This window comes from Maniola jurtina, chromosome 15, assembly GCF_905333055.1.
Source record: "Maniola jurtina chromosome 15, ilManJurt1.1, whole genome shotgun sequence".
NCBI classification, from domain to species: Eukaryota; Metazoa; Arthropoda; class Insecta; order Lepidoptera; family Nymphalidae; genus Maniola; species Maniola jurtina.
In genome coordinates, this window is record NC_060043.1 from 7,771,738 (window position 1) to 7,793,390 (window position 21,653).

A 21,653-nucleotide genomic window follows, 5' to 3' on the forward strand; every position below is an offset into this window, starting at 1 on the left:
ATCAAGTAGGTACGTAAACATTTATTTTGTAATGGCATACCAATCGTTCAAGAGTCCACCAATCGCAGATTACATCAGAGTAAAGAATCATTAAATCTTAATGCGGGTTTTAATTCGGTTGTAGTTAGGCATGGCGATGTCGTTGCGATTGTAAAACGGGGTCGTGATTAACATTCTTCGAAACTAGCGGAGTTAATTCCTGTGCGGCGGTAAGGCCGTCACGACTCACGACGGAAATATTGATTGAATTGAATTACTTGCTGACTTCCATTTAAGTGTTTTTTAGTGTTCAATTATATAATCATACTATTAAATTGATTGAACAAACCTAGTAGATACATCATATAATCATTTTATCACAGATTCACTACGGAGTACGGACGGGTCTCCTCTCAGAATGAGGGTTTGGCTATGGTCCACGATGGCCAAATGCAGATTGGTAGACTTTACACACCTTTGTGGTCTATGGTTTACACCATGCAGGCTTCCTCACAATGCTTCCCCCCTTCAGACTTAAAGCAAGTTAAATTTAATTGCTTAGAACGCATATAAATGTAACTCCGAAAAGTTAGGGGTGCGTGCCTGGGATTGAACCCTCGACCCCACCGAATAAGAGAGCGACGTTTTAACCACTAGACTATCACCACTTGCTTATAAATATTGTAGGTAATAAAAGTACCTGATTGCTATGATTTGTCAGTTTTAATGGTCGTAACATTAAAATGCAATACCGCACTAAATGAGTCGTAAAGTCCTATTCGAGACGAGAAAATTAATAGACACATTCATCGTCCCTCCCATACTTAGTTAAGTGTATTTCCGGGTCATCAATCAACAGAGATTTATTTGTGTTGTCACCAAATCAAAAGGGTATACGAGTGGACGACCGCATCGCATTCTCTATCAACCATTACTAAGGCCCAAAACAGACTGCGCAACGCTACTGCAACGAAACACTTTACAGACATATTTTGAAAGGTTTGAAACCATGTTCCACACACGGCGACATAATTCTGTGATGAAACTAATCATTTTAAGCTTCTTCCGTGGTTCAGCGACATATTATATAATGTAGATATAATGTACAGTAATATCGACAAATAAAATCATCAAATTAATCGTGGTATGTACCCATTATCTACATTACAATAACTTGCAATGAAACTCTTTCAGAATTAGGTTTGCTCATTCACTTTGTTACAAAAGCGCGTCTGAAACTAATTTCACGTAATTATCGCAAGACGATTTAATGCAACTAATCAGTGATGCGTTTCAAATGCGTCTCGAACTAGTTGTGACATGTGTGGTTTCATATGAGACAGTACATACTCCTATGAAACTGAAAGTAACTCGAGTTGTACATTCATCACTTTTGAGTTGCGTCGTGTGTTGAGGCCTAACTTAACCGTCAACATGTCAACATTTGCTTTGCCCTGACGTATGCTAGGCGATAAATAGGGCCATTTATTACAGAATGTTTATATAATGTCGCGCAATGAACGCTAATGTGTGCTAATACCCACTTCACGCTGGTTAATCGAATGAACAAATACAACCACTTGACTTCTGTTAATTTTTCATCTAAGATTTCTTGTGAATGTATGGTCTACATATTATTATTATACCTGAAGCACCTAACTGCCTAGGTAACTACTTATTTGTCAACATTTGTTCAAAGTCTGCACAAATTATTTCTTCTGTATTAGATTTGAATTTATTTTGTGGTCCAAGCAAGTGATATTTAATTGCTTAAAATACGTACATAGGTAACTCGGTATCACAATAGCACTGATCATACTAGAGGTGTGTAATGCGTATGTGCCCGGGTTCGAAGCCCGGACCTTCCAATAATAGGGCAAATGTTTTAAACTATTAGTCTATCACCGCTGTAATATGTACTTAACATCCTCTTTATACCTACACTAGAGGATGTCCGCGACTTCGTCCGCGTGGATTTAGGTTTTTAAAGATCACGTGGGAACTGTTTGATTTTCCGGGATAAAATGCCTATGTCAATTACAGGGACGCAAACTACCTCGGTACCAAGTTTCATACAAATCGGTTAAGCGGATAAAAAGTTGCATATGTCCGTCCCCGGAATATAAGCTAACCCTGTACCAAATTTTGTCAGAATCGGTTAAACTGTTGGGCCGTGAAAAGGAAGCAGACAGATAGACAGGCAGACAGACAGACACACTTTCGCATTTCTAATATAAGTATGGATTGCATTAATATTCACGTAACTACGTAATATAAAAACAATGATCGCTATGTTTTACAGTATAATAGTAACGTGCACTTAGAGAAGCTAATTTTATTAAGTGGTACGTGCTACATACACGGCGTTTATGTTTACGTTACAAACAACGCTTTCACACTCGAAGCAAAACACGATAACATTTCTAAAGAGAGAATGAGTTAAACATTTAGGTACAAAAGTGCTATGCAAAGATTGTTTGAAAAAAGTTACATTGATAAGGTTTGTTATTTGATATGGTGCATTAAATAAAACATCATTTTATAACTTTGATAAGGAACAATATTAAGTGATTTATGCCATTGCTAGAGTCGATTTTTTTAGCAAATGTACCTACCTATTTTAGTCAACTTACAAATCAGCAAGTTGTATTGTAATTGAATTAGTGCGTACCTACCTATTTAATTAAGTGGTTACCTGATAATATCCTCGATTTGGTCAATTCCGTTATCTGTCATTTAAATTTTAACTACTAACTAAGGACTTACTAAGAACTCAATTTTAATAGTAATATTATTTTCTAATTAATAATAGAAATGATAAAAGTGTGTCTGTGTGCTACTTTTTCACAGCTCATCCACTTAACCAATTTTGACATTTGGTACAGAGATAGCTTGCATCCTGGAACGTTTTATTTTGGAAAATCGAAGAATTCCCCCCACAGGATTCTTAAAAACCTAAATCGGCGGAAGAAATCAGGTACCTTTTCACGGCCTAAGACAACAACAAAACCGATCTTGACAAAACTTGGCACAGAGATACTCGTAGCTTGGCTCCTGGGGATGCGGGAAACAGGATACTTTAATTTCAGAAAATCAATGAGTTTCGAGTTTCGACAGGATTTTAACAAGTGTAAATTAAAAATTTATAACACCCCCGACGATCCAAAGTATTTGAGTTTTCCAAAACATCATTTTCAAATAAATAATTATGTATTTAGGCAACGTCCATCTTGACAGCTTGACATTTGTCTATTGACATAATATTATGAACCTAACGGTTATCTAACCTTCTTTTCTACAAGAAAACTAGAAAAGAGCTGATAACTCTTAAACGGCTGAACCAATTTTTTAGATTATAGCTAAGAACACTCTCAATCAAGCCACCTTTCAAACAAAAAAAACTAAATTAAAATCGGTTCATTCGTTTAGGCGCTACGATGCCACAGACAGATACACAGATACACAGACACACAGATACACAGATACACACGTCAAACTTATAACACCCCTCTTTTTGGGTCGGGGGTTAAAAATATTAAATCCACGCGGATGAAGTCGTGGGCATTAGCTAGTAATGAATAAAATAATATATGTACATATACTTAATCTGTTTGTTCTTTAATTTTTTGCTGAATATTATTAAAATAAAAGATTAACTCAAAGATAAAAGATTAGCAATAAAATTTACATTGTAAAATTTTGACGCTTTTTTGAGATAATAAATAACAACGACCGACTTAAATAGCGCTTGAATATACTGTTATTCTGCTTTAAATATGCATTTACATAGTTATTGCTCAAGTTAAACGACTTCAGAATTCAAAATTTAAGTACCTACGTACAAGGGAACAAAACTTTCCCCTATGTGTAAAGGACAAAGCAATTTTTCTGCAATATTTCTAAAGCAAATGGCGAGGCTGTTCCCTCGTATGGGTTTCTCTTAGTAGGTACCTACAGAGGTTTATAAGTATTATTAGCGGGCATAAGCAGCTCAACCACGGCTCAACTTTCAAATAATCTTGATTTTATTCTACTTTATAACAATTGTTATTAAGTCATGAAACCTAAAAACATTTTGTGTAAATAATTGTTCAAAATATTCGCGCGAATTTAACACCACACGGCGTGAAAGTATCAAATCACCGATTTTTTCCTCGCACGAATTTTATATCGCAAGTGCGGGTATCTCCATATGATTGCAAATGTTACAGAATTGCGAAAAAAACATTGTGCGGGTTAGCATTGTATTAGTAGTAAGTACGTAATTTACTTTGTTTTGCCTTTTATGTTTTATTCTCAGTACTGATTTTTGCGGTGTAAAATAATTAACGCATACTTTATATGTACATTAATTCATACATTAAAACAATGCGCAGAACGATGTGTTTCATAAGAATCTATACTTAAACTAATGTCTAATAGTAATAAAATAATAACGTAAAACGTTATCGTGTTAGAGACTCAATATTATAATATTCAAAGGTATAATTTTCAAGTTAAGTAATACCTACCTTAAATTCAAAGGAACTTTAAATTGTTGTTGACAAACGAGTGGCGTAAAACTCAAAAAGAGGTAGCGTGAGAGGTAATAAAAGCGGAAGAAAGCGGTTTAAAGTTTTCCCAGGTAAGTATTTATGTCACGGCGTGCTAACATTAAGCTCCGGGGAATACTAGAAGGGGATGGGTCACAGGGGTGTCTCGATGCGCCGAGACACCCGGTCGGTGCTCCGAACCGCCGTGGCTCGTCTTCTAAAGCGACAGATATTGATTTTGCACAAGCATACACTAAAACATGAACCTAGTGCACAGTTGTTATGCGTCTCACTACCGCAGCTTTCACAGGTATTATCAGAGTACTAGCTTTTGCCTCGGGCATCTCTGGCGGGGAATCGCTTTAACGGCTTGAGTGCAACGCTCTGCGATAACGTTAGATATTCCCGCTTGCTAAAAGCGCTGCAAATGTTTGAAAAAAAGAGTGGTTTTAAAGCCACGTTAACAGATTTTTAGCGCCTCACTACTTTTACAAATTCAGCGTAGCGTTTCAAAAACTCAACGCTTCGTTACAAAAGCTATTATGAAAAAGGTAGAGCTTTGAGGAAAAAAGCACAATTTAATTTAGAAATTTACCGATGCCATATAATAGTGTCTAAAAAGCTTGTCAACTCGAAGGGAATTTTTGGAGCCGCTTCTTTCCCCGCTGTGCCAAATTGAATCTCTTTCTCGCGCTTATCAGATTTGGATCTTGTCAAACTTTTAAAAGACATTGCTTTTTTATTCTTAATAATCTTATTTGTTGTGTCTTTAGAACGTACATTGTAATTTGTTTAGATAAAGTTGTTGGATTCTGGGCAAAATTTCGAAAAAACTGGTATTTGGCTTACAAATTGCTAAACTGTGGGTCTTAGCTATTTGTTTTTAGCAACTAACTTTTAGTGTGGTGAGTTGGCTGAGTTACAACTTTTCTTTTATATTATGTAAGAAGAATTTTATTTAAGTAAGTAATTAAGTTATAAAAAAACGATATAAAATTGTGTGGATCAAAAAGTTGTAGACACCAAAATGTAATTTGAAATTAAAATTAAAGTAAGCTCGAATAACGTGATGTGAAAAGCTGAACGATGACAATTTGTTTATTTTACGGGGATCATAATACCTACCGACGAAACTGGACACGGCGAAGCGTATCGTGGGAAAACAATAATTACCAGGTCTCAAAGTTACTTGCTCCTCTGTAATGCCGCATAACGGGCGTCGGATGACACGGTCATGCTCATATAACTTTAATCTTTATTTTATTACGCTTCCTGGGACAATTACCTACGTAGCTTTAGAAAATAACACGTGCGATGACATACAGTAGATGCAATAGTTACATGACACTATGTAATCTGTTATAATAAAAACATTTGAGCGTGATAGCGATAACATTGTCTAGTAGGTAGGTAAGAAAAAGCCATGTCCCTTGCAAGTTATGTCAGCGAATAAATACCTAATATAAACTCTTGCCACAAAATCGTGTTGTACTTATTGACAGTGGCGGACTAAGGATGGGCATAGAGGATGGTCCGCCCCAGGCCTCAGCTCTAGGGGGGCCTAGAGGCATTCTGACTTAGATGGAGGCCCCTAAGGATTCTTTCCGTAAAATTAAAGATTTTTCCGATCGCTTTGCTCGCGCATGAATTATTATGTGATTGAGTACTTAATTAATATATTTTCTGTTTTTGAATCTAAGTAGGATTTATTCTATAAAACTTAAATAAGAAATTGTGTCGCTTCGTATTGGATCGCTTCGTTCGCGAAAAATAGATCAACATTTGAAACCTACTGTTAAAAACTATATTATGTTGGCTTTCATTATGAGTCCACTACTCATAATGAAAGCCAACATAATATAGTTTTTAACAAGCTTCTGTTTTCGGCAGAAAGTCCTGATTTCCTGTTCGGTTCTCTTTATTTACACCTTTTTGGAAACCTCTACCGAAAAAAAACCATACAAAATGAACACCATTGAAGAAATGGGGGGCCCTCCGATGGTCTTAACTCTTAATAATTAGAAAGGCCTGAAATGTGTTTTTTTTTTAATTGATTTTTGGATCGATGCAAAATATGCCAACAGAAGTGCGCCGAGCTTGCGCGCGCGCCGCTGCCGTTTGCCTGAAGTAAAATAAAGCTTAGTTGTTCATTTCTTATCAAGAAAGACCCCCGCCTCGGATTTGCCAGTATGCGTTGGGCCTTACATACGCAAAATCTTGTTTGTATTTGTTTGATGTCTTATATTAACGCTGTTAATTAGGTACTAGATTATCCAAAATAGGCAAGTATTACGTATATTACAATTCATTACCACTTGTGATCTCTGTGATAAAGGAACATGCATGTATTTATCATGAGAATATCAGTTTAAGTGATAGCTAGGTAGGAATTAGGTACAATAAAAATTACTTGAATATGTATACGTATTACTAATAGTAGGTACAATTTCTGCAAAAAGATTAACATTAAAAAGTAAAATAGGTAGGTAGGTACATTCGCCACATAAAGCCAAGTTACACATAACCACAGATAAAAAACAACACAAAGGATAGGTAGGCGATTCGTTCCGTATTTTTAGGGTTCCTCCATACCTCAAAAGGAAAAAGGAACCCTTATAGGATCACTTTGTTGTCTGTCTGTCTGTCTGCCCGTCTGTCAAGAAAACCTGTAGGGTATTTACCGTTGACCTATAATCAAGAAAGTCGGCAGGTAGTTAGGTCTTATAGCATAAGTAAAGGAAAAAATCCGAAAACCGTAAATTTGTGTTAACATCAGAAAAAAATATTGAAATGTAAAGTATTTTCAATTTTTAAAGTAAGATTTATAACTATACTAAGTGGGGTAGGTATCATGTGAAAGGGCTTTACCTGTACATTCTAAAATGGATTTTTATTTATTGCACAATAGTTTTTGATTTATCGTGCAAAATGTCGGGAAAAATACCGGAGTATGGAACCCTCAGTGTGCGAGTATTACTCGCACTTAGCCGGTTTTTTCTTTCATAGGTGTTATTACGTTAGTACTAATATATATTCTGTGGTATTATTAGGAAGAGAAACCTCATATTTATTGGCCATATGTCGGTACATTGGCGTAATTTTAACAAAAACCCGTTTTCTGTAGAAAATTAGCCTACCAGCCAGAAATTGCATAAACGTTGCACACCGCATGTGGTGAATTAAATAGGAGTAAAGGAACCTGTTTGTGCCTATAATATAAGCGAGCTACAACGAGGCACAAATGGCACGCCTGTCGTCATAATTTAGAACGATAGCGCGAAATGTTGTTTTATGGTGCGCTTACAAGACTTCGACACAACATACCTACCTAATATTGTCGTTCCGAGGACGGCACGGTAAATGAGCACAAACGAGCGAAAGCCACTTAGACCAAATTTACACTTAGTGGGAGACCGCGGGTGCAACACGGCCGAGTGCGGGGCGCGCGCTCCGCCGGCGGCGCCGCTCCGTGCCGTCAGCTGCTCACTATCCATATACCTTTATCTAGATATTACCTATAGTTCCCTAAGAAATAAACCTTATAATACATGCTTTTGCTAATAAATTAACAAGGACTTAGCATTCTTAATTTACATTTCAAATATCAGTAGGAAGGGTTCATTCAATAGGTCAATGCACTTCCGAGATGACGTCTGAAGCGATTACATAGCGAGTTTTTTTTTGTTACAATTGGAATATCCATTTAATTTTACATGCAACTATTTCGTTATAAAATACTTACTGAACCTTAAGTTTAAGGTAAGAAATATTTAATTAAACCAATATTTTTTGTGTAATAAAATCGTGAACTTAATTGGCAGTAAAATAAGTGAAGTTTATTATTGTGTATTAACTTGTCATTGAAGTTTACTGATAATGCATAACATTAATGTCATAAGTAAACTTCGTAGACATTATGTAAATATAAACAGCATTCATCAGTTCAGGTAAACTATGTACCTAATTATTATTATTAACCACCTAAGTGATAGGCATGTAAGGTAAAACTTCTATTGTTATGGGTTCGCGCAGTCGTTTTATATAGCGAGTAATATAGATGTAAAGACTAACCTCGAGATCTTCATAGGTGCGAAATGCCATTATGGCGAAACCATCGATGATATCCTCCTCTCCGAGGGGTTCCCTCGACTTTTTCCGCCTGGCTGGAGGACGAGGTGGCTTTTCTCTCGCCGGAGACTCGTCCTCGCCGCTGTCCCCATCCTTAACTTTACTCTCTCGCTGTGCTTGCATGCGCTGGGCCCGCTCCCTTCGCCTATTTCTCTGATTGCGCTGCTTCACTTCGTTTTCCATCGTTCGCACATTATTCGAAACACCCGACCACCGTGCTTCACTACACTAAAGTCCGCACTACACTTTTATCACACATGGTTAACCTTTGTTTCTATGCCGAGCAAATCGACAAAATACAAATCTTACACACAGAAAAAGACACTGGCCGTTTCCAATGGCGGACCGTACACCGTTGCCGCATTGCAAGTAAAATGGCCGCGTAGCACTCGACGGGCTGTCTTCTTTCACTTTTACGTAAACGGGGACATTATTACACTTAAACTAAGATATGCTACAACATATTTTAAGATGAACTAAGACAATTAAATGTTAAATTAGTTTTATACATTATTCTGTGTTCAGAATCAGTCAATAGTCAATACAATGAAAGGTGTTGCACGACGCCAACGCTGCGTTGCGGTCGCGATGGTGAACTAAAGCAGTGCTGCCAACTTAAAAACACATACACTCTGCGATATTGGGCGTCATTGGCAATGTGGCGCTCAGTTATACTCTTCGCACTTATAACTCGGTCTCTCTCTTCTCCATAAAAATAAGATTGCATTGCTGACCTATTTAATTGCAAAGTAGTAAGTAAAAATGGTCGTTCTACATGATAATGTTTTTACAATTATTATAAACACTACAGTTATTTATATTTTACTAATAAAATACCTACATATTTAAAAAAATGATTCAGATTCAACCTTTAAAGTTTTAAATAAGTATTTGTTGGATGGTTGCAAGAATCTTTGTTTATGTCACTAGTTTCCTCTACACTCGCATAGAGTGCGTTACTAGTATATTAAAAATGCGATTCGATTCAAGATTCAAGAGGGTGAAGTTCTGAGAACTGAAGTTAGTTGTGAAGTTCGGGCATGTGGTTTTGCCATAGAGTCAATGTCATTTTCGTCGCGTTCAAAATTCAAATTAATTTTTATTATTAGATCAAGATAGAACGAAATCTGTAGATGGTATTGAACGAATTATTTTTGAATTGTTTATTCTTCAACCTACCTACTAGATGATGCTCACGCCGACTTCGTCCGCGCTTTATATACCCCGTGGGACCTTTATTTACCCCGTATTTTATGCTTTTGCAATTACGGGTTTCTGTATAATCATACCCTGTGAAATACGGGGTAACCCGTAAAATACGGGGCATCGGGCAAACCATACACTACGCGGCAGGTTGAAATGGCAATCGGGGAGGGAATGCCCCGCTTACCCGCACGGCCCCCGCGCTAACCAAATATGGGCGAGCGCGGGTAACGTGCGGGTGCCCGGGGCGTCCCCCCGCCTATTTCCTCGACTGCCATCTCAACCTGTCACGGACTATAGGTACCTAACTACCTACCTACTAAAACAATGCGCGCGTACACGTGTGCGATTTATTATTGCATGAGCGCATCGGAACTTCACACCTATTATTGTACACTACGCTGATGGTAGGCACCTACTGTCAGAAACCTTCCCCCGCAAGGAACTGTACTTAAATGTTTCAATTTAATCGGATGAACGATGCGCGAACGCATGGTAATGAACAGACAGACATATTGAGACATATACACCTATAAATAATAGAGACTTATTTTAAACGCTATCAGAAGGTCCTATCAGTAAATTAATGAATAATTAATTACGTCACAACAATGATTACTGATGTGTGTGAGCCCCCAGAAGTCGTCCTACGATTTATGCATAGTAAAATTAATATTTTACCTTAGTCGTGTGCTTGTTATCAAGTGATAAACTCGTTTTTAGACATTGTTGAGAATATTGTTTGGCCAAATAATTTAATCTTTAGCATTGAAACGACAAGTGTTGTAACTTGTAATCTGTGGTTGTAATAGTAGGAACTTATTGAATAGAGTACCTATGTAAGTATTTATAATTTATAATATTTTCGATTCTGGGATAGATATAAGTATAGGTACATTTCAACTATGATAATATGTCTTATAAACATTAAGTAAGTAAATCTATTCTATTTTAAGGCAGACTTATACAATCTGACCGAGTTGAACGAAACGAACGTATGAAATTTTTATGAAACCTCGCACAGTTCCGACTCGTTTCGTTCGACTCGAATAAGTGTGCGTTCACCTTTACCTAGTTATAAACTTTAATATCCGGCATTTATAAGTTACTTATATACCTATTTAGATTTTTGAGACAATAATAATTATGAACTGAGAGGTAAGTACCTATTTACCTAAAGTAGGACGATAATAAGCCACGACCGATTCAGTGTATTGTTTGTGGGTATCATTCGGTGTTAGAAACTGAGTTAGCGAATCTGCATGCTGATTCACTAACTCAGTGTTCAACGATTAATGATATCCACCAAGCTCATTTGACATTGATTAGCTCTACATAGCTGCTTTACTGAGTGATATTAAAATGATTTTTCATAGAAAACCTTCAATGGATTAAAAGTAAATGTCAAATGAGCTATCATCGTTCGTATGAACACTAACGGCCGTATTCACAATCCAATTATAATAATAATTTAATTAATTTATATTCAATTATAATAATTTATAAGGACTCACAATGCGCTTGAACGCACAGTGTAGGTTCCACCAATCAGATCATTGTAAATTGACGTGATACAATAATCTGATTGGTGGAACCTACAGTGTGCGTAGCTAAACTCATAGTAACGTTTGTGAATAGGGGTGTGAGTTACCGAATCACCCAGCAGTTATAGGCATTAGGCAAAGCCAGGCAAAGCAGATCGAAATCGTTCTCGGGTCCCATTTATAATTAGGACTACAGTGGTTCCCGCTGCGGCGGTAGAGATGTTATTACTCATTAGTAGGGGCCAGGTTGAGATGATGATAACTTAATCCTGGAGGGGGTTAAACACTTTGATCTTTAATTTTTATTACTTACTAGCCGATGCCCGCGACTTCGCCCGCGTGGATTTAGGTCTTTCGAAATCCCGTGGGAACTCTTTGATTTTCCGGGGTAAAAAGTAGCCTTTGTGCTAATCCAGGATATTATCTATCTCCATTTCAAATTTCAGAAAAATATGTCCAGTAGTTTTTGCGTGAAGGAGTAACAAACATACACACACACACACACATACAAACTTTCGCCTTTATAATATTAGTGTGACAGTCCTTACAGAGTGAACCATGAAAGCTAAACAGCTAAATCGAGCTATCATAACGATAAGCTTAATCGGCGTGCTGCTGTCCACATACGCGCTGTACGTGGAACTGCTCGCAGAGCTGAGGCCGGGGTATAAGGCGCTTTGCGATATAAGCGAGCATGCCAGCTGTTCCAGAGTCCTTACCTCTAAGTAAGTATAATACTGCCAACGTAATTGAAAGGGAGAAAAAATGAAAAAGTTCTGAAATCTTTTGCGTCCTTTTTACATAGTAGGTACTTTATCTAAGTTTTTTGTTATTATATACCTACATAGATGATGTCTGCGACTCCATCCAGGTGGATTTAGGTATTGGTTTCAAGAACCCCATGGGGACTTGATTTTCCGGGACAAAAACAGATCACCGCTATCCCCTGTACTAAATGTCACAAAAATTGGATAAGCTGATGGGCTGTGAAAGCTAACAGACAGCCAGATAGACACACATTTCGCATTTATTATTATACATATTATATTACATACGGCTACCACTAAATATTTATCCCCAAAAAAAACAAATTGGTTTGCAACCCAGTATGGTCTAAAATTAACAAAGCCTCACCCAATAATTTAAGAAGAATTAATGAAGTTCAACCCAGTACCTAATTCGTTTTGGAACAAAAAGCAAGCATATTAAATCCTCTAACATGAATCAAACCAGCATTTTGCTTGCATGATGTAACCGTACCAGTGCGTCAAAAAGGTTTTATTTCAGTACACAACAAAATCGTTTTTAAATTGAATAAATAAAAAAATCGTGATTGTGTTGCAGGTACGGGAAGGGCCTGGGACTCGTGCCCGAAGACTCCCCCTTCAAAGTGCCGAATTGTGTATACGGGATTATCTTCTACTGTATTATTATACTTTTGAGTAAGTTCATTTTTTGTAGCTATTTACATTCGCTGCTAGTATAGGGCTCGCATCCTTCATCATCATCATCATCATCAGCCTGAGGACGTCCACTGTTGGACATAGGCCTTCCCTATAGAGCGCCACCACACCCGGAAGCATATTAAGCAACCAAAGTCCATGAAATTTTATTATTAAATATCTATCTCTGTGGTTTTCCAGATTTCTGTTAAAATATTCGGTTTCAAAGTTACGCGGTCTTAAAAATTTACATACAAATCTTTGAGCCCCTGTAATTTTAAAACTACATATTTTTAGAAAATTCTAAAACACCACAGACACAGATATTAGTTTCTAGAATATGTCTGCAAAATTTGATGGACTTTGGTTGCTTAATATTCAAATGAAATTGGAACTACGATTGTATGAAGCGAGTGACAGAGAGAGCCCTTGCTCTCAGAAATTAGCGATTATTTTTAGCACCATTCCTCGTTCTAAGTTCAAGTTAGATGTAAGTTTTAAATTGTAACAAAAACATTTTTGAGGCGGTTAAAATTACCTTACGGTTATTAAACTTATACACCAAAAAACCATAGTGGGTGGTTGCGCAGTATTCGTACCCTCATGAATAAAGATAAAGGTAAAAGATTGGTTCAAAGTTAACTAACCCTGACTTGGGCAACCCATTTTGCTTTTATTGGCCTTTGGTGTTCGTTTAACGGTAAATCTAAGGTTTACGCATATGCACCAGGAATTAGCTGTCGTGTGGCGAAGTTATTGCCTACTTAATCCTAACCTCTATTATCACTATAGTCGGCTAATTTAAACCTTATAAAATTATCCATCGGTGAAAATCGAATGAAAATCCCTACAGTAGGTAGTTTCTGCAATTAACTCCCGACACCTAACAGTATTAATTTTCCTTATAATATGGTAATTGATTAGTTTATAGCTTTTTTAAGGGGTCCGTTAAACTAATTACTAATCAAAAGCTAAATTTATTTGCATTAAAATCTAAAAATAACTAATTTTTATAACCATTTTTATTGCACCCATAAACATCCATCACTTTAATGTTTCGAATAGCCCTATAAGCGTTGATTAATCGACATAATCAAAGCATGTGAATGGCTACCATGTTTGACCGTTTATGTAATTGGTCTCAATAACTTAAGACGTCGAGATATCTACGAAATCCGATAAAAACGGTTTTCTTGGCGCGCTCATGTATTATTGATGATGTAGGTATATTGCATGGGCTTGTAATGACATCTGCCGTGCTGAATAGTTGTTAGTGGTTTTAACAATAAATAATTAATTAATACATGTCTAGGTACTACCTGAGGTAGACATAGATATTAAAAAATTCAAAATATTTTTATTCAATTAGACTTTAACAAGTACTTTTGAATCGTCAGAAGCATCTACCACTGGTTCGGAATGCCTTTCCTACCGAGAAGAACCAGCAAGAACCTCGGCGGTTGCTCTTTTCAAAGATTTGATACAAGTACAATATTATGCCATGTATATTTGGAATTACGAGCTAGTAATTGATATTACGAGGACTAATCTGAGGAGGAAAAAATAGGAATAAAAAAATGTATAAAGTATAAACGCGGAAGCAACTAGCAATTGCGTAACTAATAAGGTTTTTGCCATACATAGAATTATACCCACTTTACAATTGTATAGGTAATAGGTACTCGTAGGTACCACTTGATTTTTTGATGAAGTCCGAATTGAACCATGCATTTAGAGTAGTTACACACTTTTTTGTGCCGACTATTTATTATTTTGCTTTAGTTGAAAACTTAGATCTTAAATATTCAGGTCAAACACAACAAGGTCAGAATAAAAAAACCGATAGTATTATAGCATGTAGGTTTCCTCACGATGTTTTCCTTAACGTTAAAGCAAGTGAAAATTAATTACTCACTTAAAACGCACATAACTCCGAAAAGTTAGAGGTGCGTGCCCAAGATCGAACCCCCAAGCACCGACGTCCTAACCACAGCGTCCTATTCATTACAACCTCGAAAAAATCGGTGTACCTTACAATCTACATTCTACATACATAAAAACAAACAAACAAATAAAAAACCGGCCGAGTTTAGAGCCCCCTCCTTTTTGGAAGTCGGTTAATAAGCAGTTACACTACTACTTATAAAGTATAAGTTCTGTGGGAAACCTAAGAGCTAGGTAGTAGTCAATGCAAACCCGTTTACTGTGCAATTCGAAAATGTAAATCGCGGTTCGTGCTTTGCGACTACGAGGAAATATTGCTAAAGCCGCGCCGCTTTCTGCTTATTTGGTATCTCAGGAGCTGTGATTCTGTAAATTACCGTTAACATAGAAGGCCGTCATTTAGAGATGCCACTTCGGGATCTTCGAAGTACCTATCTAAGGTTAAGTTGTTAACTTATTTTACTTACAGATTCGAAACTAAGTTTTAAGTGTCATCATCATCATTATCAACTGATAGGCAGATGACCACAGCTGGGCATAGGTCTCTTGCATGTGTTCCTTCCACACGTCATGCCAGTATTAGTGCATCAATGGATTTACTAATTATTTAGGTCCTAATTGATATTGTATTATTATTGTCAGGGCGAAACGTACGTCGAGTGATTTTGGGATTTGTGTGGTACTGCGTGGTAATGGTGCGTATTGCTTGCTTGGTGGCTGGCTTTTCCTGCATGTTTAGCAGTGGGAGGGCGAACGGCGTATATCGCATGCTGCATGCTGCACCCAGTTGCACCATACAGATTTGTCTGGTTAGCGGATTAAAGCAAATGAAGCTTTTGGTTCCTTGTACCTATCTAATTGATATTGTATTGATGTTGAGGTCCCAAGGTGCTAGAATGACGACCTCGCACCAGAAAGCGCAGCGTTGGAAGACCTCTCACTACGTGGACCGACGACATCAAGCGAGTCACGGGGAGCCGCTGGATTCAGGCGGCGCAAGACCGTGGTGTGTGGAAATCCCTACAAGAGACCTAAGTCCAGCAGTGGACGTCTGTCGGCCGATAATAATGATAATGATGATGATGACCTTTTTAACCGACTTCAAAAAAGGAGGAGTTTCACAATTCGTCGGAATCGTTTTTTAAAGTTATAGCACCTACTTACAGTAAAGAAGATCTATTAGGTACCTAAATAGAAAACCTTTTTGAAAACCCGAGTTGCGGAAGTGTATTTAAGAATGAAGTGATTAGCTATGTAATGTGAATGAATTTTCATATTACTAGCTGAATATTATTTACATCGATGTTTCTTTATCGTGGGAAAGTTAGCACGTGTAGGTAAAGGCATTTCGCGAGTAATTTGCCCATCATTGCGAATCGTGCTCCGGTGTCAGCGCGTCGGGAAAATATTGTGAAAACCATGTTTTACCCCTGCGTAGATACCTGCCGTAGATTCTTGTTCAGTTCACAAGTTTTATTTAGCAAGCAAAAAAAATTTTTTTAAATCTTTATGCGCTGCTATTTTAAACGACTTTGAATAAAAGAGATTATCAATATTCAGTTCGACCCATGTGCATACAATACGAGTATAATAAAAACGACTTTAGGTTCGTAGGTACCATAAAAATTTAAAAGGCTCTAACAGAAAAGATTTACTCGGATTATGTTTTACTTTCATTTCAAAGTTTGCTTTGTTTTGAAAGTATGAATAGTTAAATGAATGGATGGACACACTGTTAGCACAGTTTATTAGGTACCTACATGTTTATTTATTCTTAGTATTTATATAAACTAGATGATGCCCGCGACTTCGTCCGCGTGGATTTAGGCTTCTAAAAATCCCGTGGGAACTCTTTGATTTCCCGGGACAAAAAGTAGCCTATGTCCGTCCCCGGGATGTAAAGTCTGTACCAAATATTATAAAATTCTGTTAAACTGTTGGGTCGTGAAAAGCTAGCAGACGACAGTCAGACAGACACACTTTCTCATTTGTAATATTAGTATGGATGGCGTGAGAGCACAATTTTGCCTTAATTTATTACTAAGCCAAACCTCAAGCTAATAATTGTAGGTTAGATATTGCTATAAGTCGGCGTGGAACGGTGCCAAGAATGTTTGCTGCATTTCCGCGCTGAATCGCTAAGTTGATTCCTTGTGCAAAAACTGATCACGCCCACTTATCTCACCCGTTCGAGGCAATTAAACGAGGTGTTATGTCGCGCAAGATACTTTTTGCGCTACCATGCTATGGCTGGGGCCCACCGTATCAATTACAACCAGCACAAGATACCTTAAGCGCCAATAACTTTACAGTAAAAGCTGCGCTAAACGCAAAGCATTTTTATAGGTACCTAGCGTAAGAGTAAATAGGCATTTTCAGGGTTCCGTACCCGATAGGTGCCAATGGAACTTTTGACTATAAGCCTCCGCTGTCCGTCCGTCCGTCAGCCCGCCGCGCCCGCCTGTCTGTCAGCGGGCTATATTTCGCAAACCACCATAGATAGAGTTGAAATTTTCAAAGGAATATTTCTATAATAAAAAATTCAAAATGGCCGCCATTAAAATTAAAAAGTTTTATTTCTTGTACGATGGTACGGAACGCTTCGTATGCGAGTACTACTCACACTTGACCGATTTTTTAGGCAAGCGCATTCCAGCTTAGGCTGCATTATCACTTACCAGCAGGTTTAATTGTAGCCAAGCGCTAGTCTACAAATGAATGAAAAAAATCTGAATTTGCCAATGAATCGGCTGTCTTTGTCTATGTGGGCGTATTCTCAGTCTCTAAGGCTATAACGTCGTATCTCAAAACCACTAATGTAATGTGAGATCAATTATATTTAGGCCTAATTCACTCATGCAATAGAATACCTATAACGAATCAAGTTGCCATCTTGCTGAGTAAATAAGTTGAAACCTAAATAGATAACATCAAAGCCTGTTTGCAAGTAATCGGTTAAGTTAGACTTAATTGAACACGCTACTGACTTATTACTACGTACCTACTGACGTAGGTACTAATTAGTAGATGCCCGTGAATTCATCTGCTTTGAATGTGAATATATGATGATAACAAACATGATTATTATTATAATTCTGAAATATGACAATTAATGATGGTGAAAACAATACTTGCTGAAAGTTACACGCGATAGGTCTATGCATTATGCATATAATATTATGTACCTACCTACTTCACATTTCGACATTTGGGAATTTTTTGAGATTTTGCATTTATTTATTAGTATTTGAGAATATTTCTACATAACTAAACCACAACAAAATAAAACATGGCACTGAAAAACATAATTGAACAAATTACAGCGCTAAACATAACCACGGCGTAAATTGTTTTTCCAATCCCGTTTTAATATTACGTAAATTTCCACGAGCAACATTATCAGATTATGCTAATATAAATTGTCAATTAATGCAGTTTGCATTTCGTTTCCCGAAAGTCGAAACCGCGGTACGATTTTAAGCCAATAAAACGTATTTGAATATATTATTTAGGATAGGGTTACCAGCTCAGGATTTGTCCTGCATTCCTGACATGTCATTTGTCAAGATTCTTTAGTCACAGCCTATGGCTGGACTTGCAAAATGGCCGAATTCATCATCATTGTTGTCAACGGATAGACCTCCACCTGCTTGACATATAAATATAGGTCTCGTTGTTGGTGGCTGGCGTTGTTTGGTATGTATGGCTGATTGGCGTCTGGAAGTCACTATTACTCCTAGCCATAAGCCATGACATAAATCATAATTTATGTCAGTCAGTCATTTTCTCTTTTTTAGGGAGGTATTTATATATATTTACAAGAATCAAATTTAAATGTAAATAAAAATTCCAATATTTAAAAAAACGGGCCGTATTGAGAACCACCTCCTTTTTGAAGTGTGGTCCTCGGGTTGGTTGGCGTGCTATGGTTCCGGTATGCCTCTAACGGTGTTTGGTGGCACGTAGTGTCCTAGTGGTGGGTCTGCTACGGTGGACATCCGCTGGCGGAGTAACAAGGTGTTTTCGGTCCCTTGTGCTCCGTCATCACGCGGTGGGATGAAACTTCGAGAGGTTTTTAGTCGGTAGGAGTCCGACATAACCACTGTGCTCCCCCGTGGCAGGTGGTATCCATGTGACGGATTTTCCTCACGAGAAAAAAAAAGAAGATACATCGCATACCCCTTGCGCCCAGAGTAAAATGTGAGGACCGACAAGACTTTTTCGTATAAATCAAGCTTTTTGTCAGGACTTTACAATTTTAAATGGTAACCCTAATCATGGAGGGTTTGCGTGAGCATTTATTGCTTCGCTAAATTGTTAATACCGCGGAACATGGTCGTAAATGGTTGGATTATTTTGTATAGCCCATTGTTTTTCAGTTTTGTTGGTAATCGAAATGGACCGGCCGATATTCGATAGCATTGTTTGCTATGTTCATAATTACCTGAATATTGTAATAAATCATAATGTTTCATTGATATTAAACGTTTAAATTGTCATATAAATTATGGGGACAAATTAACTTAAAATGAAATGTACGTTCTACTTTTTTAACCGACTTTAAAAAAGAAGGAGGTTCTCTATTCGACTGTATGTTTTTTTTTGCATATTTGCTACGCGATTACTCCGCCAATTATGAACCGATTTTGATATATTTTTTTCGTTTGGAAGGCCATACTTCCGAGGTGTTCCCATTTTAGTTTGGTGAAGATCTGATGAATGAAATGAATGATGAATGAAACAGAACTCCTCAATGGATAAGAGTAAATTGCTCGCGATCTGTGTAATACCTACTTAGCTTTAGTATTTGTGGTTATTGAAGTCGGTTATTATTTTTTTTGGATTTTTTTATTGCTCTTATATTAGCTAGGTAACACTCAAAGATCTCTATGTGCCTAGGCAGTAGGTATCTAGTAACACTGTTTCACAAAAAAATATTGTGGTTCAAAGTGTAGACCTAGAAAATGGTAGCCACCGCCGCAACCTAGACTTTATTACTATACCTATAGGTATCGTTGTTATTAGGTAGATATAACCTAACTTTAGTGATTTGCCTATCTACCTATTCCCTAGGTACAATATTACAATAGTTATTATTATAAGTACCTACCTACCAACCTACTTATTGACTATTTGTTATGGATCCCGTTTATATTTTGTTTTTGTTTCAGCTACGTTTGACCAGGTGTATATGGTACGGCTACAGCTCGGAATTTCTGCAGTCTCCCTTCTAACCTGTGTCTACTTAGCCTACCTGCTGATATTCGTGCTGAAGGACTTTTGTTTAGTTTGCGTCACTACCTATGTTCTAAATATTGCAAATACATTGCTTTTAAAGAAAAAACATTCCCTTTTAGCTTTAAAAAATAAATAAACTGCTATTGGAAACTCAAATTCATAATAATTTATTTATTTAAAAAGTTCTAAATTATTATGGCAAAATGTTTTTCTGCCATCTGTTGTCGAATGTCTGAGTTATTTGAAAAGTGACATCTAGTGACGAGTAGTTGAATTTCATTTTCCAATATTACTAATAGATGGCGATAAAAAAAGCTTCAACTTTTAAGTTTGAACATCGAAATTAATATTTTACGGTGATTTAAAATAGAATAATTAAACATAATACAATGAATATATTGTTTTTAATTTTTCCTTTTAAATTGTGTTAGCTTTAAAAAGATCAGCAACTATATAAAAACAGTTGAAAAATGCACAGCGTAAAAATAATGGACTAATTTTTTTTTACTGATCTCAGTTTTAGATTCGAAAACAAATGTTTATAAAATGCAATTTCAGGCAGGGTACCTACTGTACCATAATCAATGGTAGGTAGGTACCTAGGTAAGTATATTCTTTCAGCTAGAAACTAGGCTAGGCACCTATCAGCTTAAATTACTGCTTAAAAGGCGTTGATGTTAGAAGGAAATGGGTCTACGAGCTAAACTTAATCCTTTGGTATTTCCTTTGTCTTATCAATTTGGCGTAATCAGTGACTGTAGTGATATACAAAAACGGCGGCTATTATCCCTTTAACAGTGACACACAGGTTTCCTTGTTAAGTTTTATGCGTTGCGAACGTGTTCGCCATATCGGTGGTCGACGCCGACGCGCGCCGATCCTTCTTTGATTAGCGATTGTGACGTGTGCACAATAATGTGCCTAGATATTCAGTATGATGTACCTATCAACATTTTAGCAGGTATTTTTTGACGACTTCCCTGGCACGTGGTAAGCGCTGTGGTTTTATTAGTAGGAGGTACCGGGCTCTATTCCCGGCCGGGTTTGGAACTTTTTAATTTCTAAATTTCTGGTCTGGACTGGTTTGGCTTCGGCTGTGGCTAGTTACCACCCTACTGGCAAAGCCGTGCCGCCAAGCGATCAAGCGTTCCAGTACGATGTCGTGTAGAAACCAAAGGAGTATGGGTTTAACGAAAACTACCATACCCCATACAGGTTAGCCCGCTTCCACCTTAGACTGCACCATCACTTACCACCAGGTAGTCAAGGGCTAACTTGTATCTGAATAAAAAAAAAGGTATGCAAATGAATACAAATACTTACTTAGTAGGTAGGTTTCCTCCTATTTTCATGAATATTTTTGCCATTCTGAAATCCCTGAAATGCAGGTGTTCCAAAATTCATCATCATCATTAACCCCATCGACGGTCTACTACTGAGCCCCGGGCTCTCTCAGAATATGGCCAAGTGCCGATTAGCACTTGACACACCTTCGAGAACATTATGGAGAACTCTCTCCTAAGGAATGCAGGTTTTCTTACGATGTTTGCCTTGACCTATAAAGCAAGGTGATAAATATCGTTAAAACGCACGCCGCTGGATTCAGGCGGCGCAAGACCGTGGCATGCGGAAGTCCCTGCAAG

The 21,653-nt window shown here is 37.3% G+C and overlaps 2 protein-coding genes across 14 annotated transcripts in view; one reads left to right on the plus strand and one right to left on the minus strand.

Annotated features, from left to right (window-relative positions):
* The window catches only part of LOC123872587 (fibrosin-1-like protein), an 83,387-nt gene extending 74,194 nt beyond the window's left edge, over positions 1–9,193 (minus strand). For 4 of the 6 annotated variants that reach the window (XM_045916944.1, XM_045916942.1, XM_045916941.1 and 1 more), the window contains exon 1: positions 8,583–9,193. In XM_045916944.1, the coding sequence (XP_045772900.1) occupies positions 8,583–8,822 (240 nt within the window). In that variant the 5' untranslated portion in view covers positions 8,823–9,193. The remainder of the gene's footprint in view (positions 1–8,582) is intronic. The other 2 variants (XM_045916940.1, XM_045916943.1) reach the window with 1 other exon arrangement.
* On the plus strand, positions 8,149–20,404 carry LOC123872599 (vitamin K epoxide reductase complex subunit 1). 8 transcript variants are annotated; one of them, XM_045916969.1, is made up of 4 exons: positions 8,149–8,270; positions 11,928–12,111; positions 12,731–12,828; positions 19,944–20,404. In XM_045916969.1, the coding sequence occupies exons 2-4, from the start codon at positions 11,945–11,947 to the stop codon at positions 20,144–20,146; spliced, it is 468 nt and encodes a 155-aa protein (XP_045772925.1). In that variant the 5' UTR covers positions 8,149–8,270; positions 11,928–11,944; the 3' UTR covers positions 20,147–20,404. The 8 variants fall into 8 exon arrangements, with proteins under 8 accessions (XP_045772925.1, XP_045772928.1, XP_045772924.1 ...); XM_045916972.1 differs by lacking the exon at positions 8,149–8,270 and adding an exon at positions 8,440–8,458; XM_045916968.1 differs by lacking the exon at positions 8,149–8,270 and adding an exon at positions 9,300–9,391.
* Positions 20,405–21,653: the final 1,249 nt, after the last annotated feature.